General features: G+C 37.9%; 1 protein-coding gene across 1 annotated transcript; it reads left to right on the top strand.

Annotated features, from left to right (window-relative positions):
* Positions 1–512: 512 nt before the first annotated feature.
* Positions 513–4795, top strand: ccpg1 (cell cycle progression 1; the record flags this gene model as incomplete). The annotated part of the gene is made up of 4 exons (XM_042481623.1): positions 513–625; positions 1522–1641; positions 1784–3087; positions 4218–4795. Coding segments are annotated over 4 exons (1727 nt in total), but the record flags the coding sequence as incomplete, so codon positions are not given.
* Between the last annotated feature and the right edge of the window lie 418 nt (positions 4796–5213).

Raw genomic sequence — 5213 nt, 5'->3', positions numbered from 1 at the left:
ATATACACACTTTTTTTCAGTCTATAAACTTGTTTCAATCCTATTCCATCCCTTCCCTCAGACCTCTTTGAAGTGGCCAGTGGAATTACAAAACAATAGAAATGTACGCCAGAATAGTACATCACCTTCATCACATGTGAGAGATCTTGTAATCACGCTTGTTTTAAAGCACATCAGGTCTGGGTTTGGTTCATGGCCTGGTTAAGTGTTGCACTGATAATGCACTGATATCTGATAATCAGTCTCCTCTTGCAGCATTAGAAATGCACTTTGTGTCAGAGTGTCATTTCACACAGCACTTTAGTTTGTTTGTAAGTGCAGGAGATATCTCAACTGTTTTTATATTTGGTTTGTGAACTTTTAACTGACCGTCCCACTTTCCTTACTCATAACTGTTTCTGACTTTTATCGAGCATTAGAGACTGCTGCTTTATTACATGTATATTTGCCCTAATAAACTTTTCTAATGTTAAGAACTTAATTAATAAGTAAATAATCTGTTTGTGTTACAGGTACAGTCCAAATTCAAGAAAGACAGAAAACTGATAAAGTCAGAGTAAATGAACGTGATGTTGTGAGGGATCTGATTCAGCAACATGTTGGAGAACAACCCTTTACAAACCAGGTCAGTTACAACACAGGTCACAGGTTAAGAAACAACAAGCTCATTTGTGGCAGAACATACATAACAACAACACTCATTAGCTCATTCTGTACCATGCTTTAAACTTGTGTGACCTCTTTCCATGCATAATACGTATAATACTTATTTACTTATATACTTTATCCTTGTTGTTATACTTGCATACCAATGCAACAGAATACAACCATCCCGTAATAAATCCCATATCGGTCGGGCTCTACTTTTTGGACATACTATACTATGACTTTTTTTTCTTTTTCAAAAACTGAAAAAACTCATCACATAGCATGTCAGGGGAAAAAAGTGCAGACAGATTTTATAGTATTCCAGGTCGAAAATAGGTTATATTATAAAAACTGAAAAAAGTCATAGTAAATCATGTTGAAAAATTTGGTCATATAGTCTTTCTAAAAAAATGAAAAACAATCATGTGGAAAAAAACTTAAAGGAATGTCATAGTATAGCATTTTGGGAAAAAAAGTCATAGGATAGCATTTTGAAAAACAGTCCAATTAAAGTATGTCAAAAAAAATTACAAAAGTCATAGTATAAAATGTCAAAAGAAGCTGAAAAAAAGTCATATCACAGCGTGTCAAAATGTCAGTGTGTAGTGTCTTAGAGCTGAAATACAAATCATTGTGTGGTACATCAACAAAAATCTTCTACTTTTGCATTTCGAAAAAAGTCATAGTATAGTGTATTGAAAAAATAAAAAAAACACAGTGTGTTGAAAAAAAGTCTCTTAATGCTTACTTTTTCATGTGCCCAATGATTCATATAGTGAGTGAGCACTCTCACTGTCTTCAACAATCGTGACCCATATAACGAGGACTTTAGGGGACCATAACTTGTTTCTTTCTTATCTCACTCTGGTCCAGAGGGGAGACTTTGGTTTGGGAGACCTGGATGAGAAAAAAGTTATTTCACTGCTCAAAGAGGTGATTGAAAAGATGAAGAAAGAGAATCAGGAGCTCAACATGAAACGGGCCCACTTTCAGGTAACTTGGAAGTCTGTGTACTGCTTTGGTAACATAATACAAATGCAGATGTTGTTATATGGAAAAATGTTTTACTGCTCAATTGCTTAATGATAATTTAATTAAATGAAATAATTCAAATTGATTTAAACTTTCCATTAAGGCCCATACAGATGACCTGGAAATGTTGCTGAAACAGAAGGCTGAGGAGAGGGCTAACATTGTGTCTCAGCAGCAGAGGTTGACCGCTGAGAACCGGGTGCTGAAAACCTCTCTAGAACGTGAAGAAAAGACCCTCTCCACCTTACAGGAGGAGCTGAGAAACCTTCGCTCTAAGATTGGAGATCAGGAGGCGATGGGAGCCGGTGTCGACTCGCTGCTCTCAGAAAACCAGAGGCTGAAAGACCAGCTGGAGGAGGAGAAACAGCTGATCCAGAGCCTCCACGGCCAGAGGGAAAACATGAGGGCTGAAGCACAGACACTGAGAAAGAAACTCAAAAAGGAGAGAGCAGTTACAGATGAGCTGAGGAGAGAGTTAAATGTGCTGAGAAGTCAAATCCCCACAGCTGGAAAGGAAGCCGATGCAGAGGCAGAAGAGCTGCAGTCACGTCTGACAGAGCTGGAGAAGCGACTGAGCTTCGAACAGCAGCGCTCCGACCTGTGGGAGAGGCTGTATGTGGAAACCAAAGAAGACAGAGCTAAAGGAGACGACACGTCGGCCAAAGTGAAAAGACCAAAAGAGGGCATGTCGGGGAAAGTGAAAGAGACATTTGATGCTGTGAAGAACTCCACCAAGGAGTTTGTCCATCACCACAAAGAGCAGATAAAGAAAGCAAAGGAAGCTGTGAAGGAGAACCTCAGGAAGTTTTCAGATTCTGTCAAATTAACTTTCAGACACTTTAAGGATTCAGCGTCGACCTTCATCAACAAAGCCAGAGGCTTTTACGATAAGAGACGTGATGAGAAAAACACAAAAGAGTCATGGCAGCACAGATCCCACAAGCACCATCACAGACATCAGCGCAAATCTGACAACTCCTTCCAGAGCAACCACAACACGCGAAAATCAGGAGATAAAGTTCACGAAGAGCGGAGTCAAGAGTCCCACAAAGCCAACTTAAAAGGATGCTCCAGCGTTTTCGACTGCGCCTACCAGGAGTCTATGAGTCTCTTCAACAAAGCTACGGAGCCAATCAGAGCGGACAAATTTTACCAGCTGCTGCAGAGCTACCTGCAGCAAGAGGTCGACCACTTCCACCACTGGAAAGAGTTGGAGATTTTCATCAACAACTTTTTTCACAACGGAGTGTTCATCCACGACCAGATGCTGTTCACAGACTTTGTCAGCGGCGTGGAAAACTATCTGACTGACATGCGAGGCCTTGACGACGACGTGTTCAGCGATCTTGATGACTTTGTCTATCGGCACTTCTTTGGAGAGGCTTACAGAAGAAGCTACGGCCCAAAGTAAGTCACAAAGTAACATATCTTTGAAATACTGAAATTACCCAGCTAATAGTTTATTTTTATTGTGTAATTTCTCAGTGACTTCCCAATAATACTTTGAAAGAGTTTTCCTGGAATTAAAGACTTTATGCTGCATTCACACGGAATCAGACTGACTGTAAACGCATCCTGGACAGTAAAACCATACACGCATGATGCCATATCGCAACTGTGCTGTTCTTTCAGAAAATTGAATAATAATAATAAATTGTACTAATTTCATTAAGTTCATTATTTGATATCATTTTTCTAGTTATGTCTGGTAATTGTCCTTGTGTCGAGGAGCTATGTAATTTGCCGTTGCAAATTACAGTGCAAAAGGGTGGCAAAAACTTTCAACATTTTTTTTTTTTTACTAAAATATATTAACTTTTAACAGCAATGCTGTCAATTCTTCAATTCTCTGTTTCCATAAACAGCTAGCCCAAAGTGGAAAGTCTTATAGTGGGTGGTCAGCTGAACATGCAGAAATATGACAGGCAAACACACATACAATTCAACATTAATAGAAATCAGTTTCCAACAGTAAATCAATACTTACATGGTTTAAGTTGTGTCTTTTTTCCAAGGAAATTCACATTTTTCCTAAACTTTGTACTTAATAAGATGCTCATGATCAGGAAACCAAGAGAAGTGGCAGGGTTGACTCACTGCTCTAGATGACATTATGTTCTGTTAAAAGAGCTCACTCAGTACATCGGAGTTGTTGATAGATGGTTTGTTTCAGTAAATGTGAAATGAAATATTAACACAAAAGAGTGCAGCAAGGATGTTTCATTACTAATACCTTAATTGCCATAAAAATATACCTCTAAAAAATGTGAAAATGTTCTGCAGGTACATGATGTACCGCTGACTGATTCTTCTCTTCTTTCAGTCTTAACAGCTTCTTGTTGATACTTTTTATGCCAAAAAGTTTCATTAGGTCAGCGCTGTCTCTTATTTTCAGATGGTTCTCCACATTAGGTTCGAGAATCTTGGTTGTTTTGTGAATTAAGCCCTTGCTTTCTTCCGTTATCATGCTGCAGTTTGTACATATTTATAGCTGTTAACTAATTATACCATGTATGTTTTGTGATTTAACCACACAGCGGGCCATTTGAAAGACCGGACACAGACTCAAAGGAGTCGAGAGCAAAGCATCATCAACGAAAGCAGCAGAGAGCCAGACCTAAACCACAAAGTGAACGCAAGTGGAGCCGATCAGGAAGAAACACAGACAGACACATGGCAGACGTCAAAATAGAACTGGGCCCGATGCCGTTTGATCCCAAATACTGAAAACGGTTCAACTAGTTAAATGTTATAGTTGCAAATTTGGGAAGAGAAATTTTGGTTGTGTTCAGATGCAAAGTTGCTCCTTTTTTTTTTTTTTTTTTATTGTAAGTTTGCACATCTTTAACTTTTCAATGCTACTGAAGGTCCTTGAGCTGTTGTGTGTTTAGTGAAGTAATTGTTAGGTTTGAGTGAAAGATGTGGCATATCTGACGTAACATAAATCTGAGTTAATTTCGCATTTTACAGATGCGAAAGTAAAAAGATTTAGAAAGATTTCTTGCTGAAAAACCACTGATCTTCAACCACAGCACTTATGTTTTAAATTACACAGAATTATTGAGCAAAAAATGTTGTGAATGATTGTGTTTAAACAAAAAAAAACAAAAAAAAAAAACAAACAAGACTTCCACCTTTTTGATGTTTTTGTGTCCAGCCCTGTAGTTCCTTTTAAAGTGCTGCCACAAAAACATGTTTGTGTGACAAGGTTGTAATTTCCTTTCAGAGTAAATGTTTCTAACATTCCACCTCAAGCTTAATTTAACTGGACCTAGAAGTATGTTTATTTATTTACATATGTTGGAAAAAATGACTGGAAAATATGTCACACCCTTAAAAAAAACATTTGATACATGTGGTAATTGGTAATTAAAAGGAAATTAATAAGGAAGTGTAAAACATTTATTTCAGTTGCGATATCATGTGACATTCTCATTATGATAGAAGAACTTGCTATTGTTTTAGTGTTTGTGTTCAGTGCCTTTCATAAATAAAGATGCTTCCTCCAACTCTTTCCTCTGCTGTCCTGTTCA

The sequence above is a fragment of the Plectropomus leopardus genome, unplaced genomic scaffold (assembly GCF_008729295.1).
Source record: "Plectropomus leopardus isolate mb unplaced genomic scaffold, YSFRI_Pleo_2.0 unplaced_scaffold29264, whole genome shotgun sequence".
Lineage (NCBI taxonomy): Eukaryota > Metazoa > Chordata > Actinopteri > Perciformes > Serranidae > Plectropomus > Plectropomus leopardus.
The sequence above is the reverse complement of the archived record's forward strand: the minus strand, read 5'-3'. Positions and strand labels throughout refer to the sequence as shown.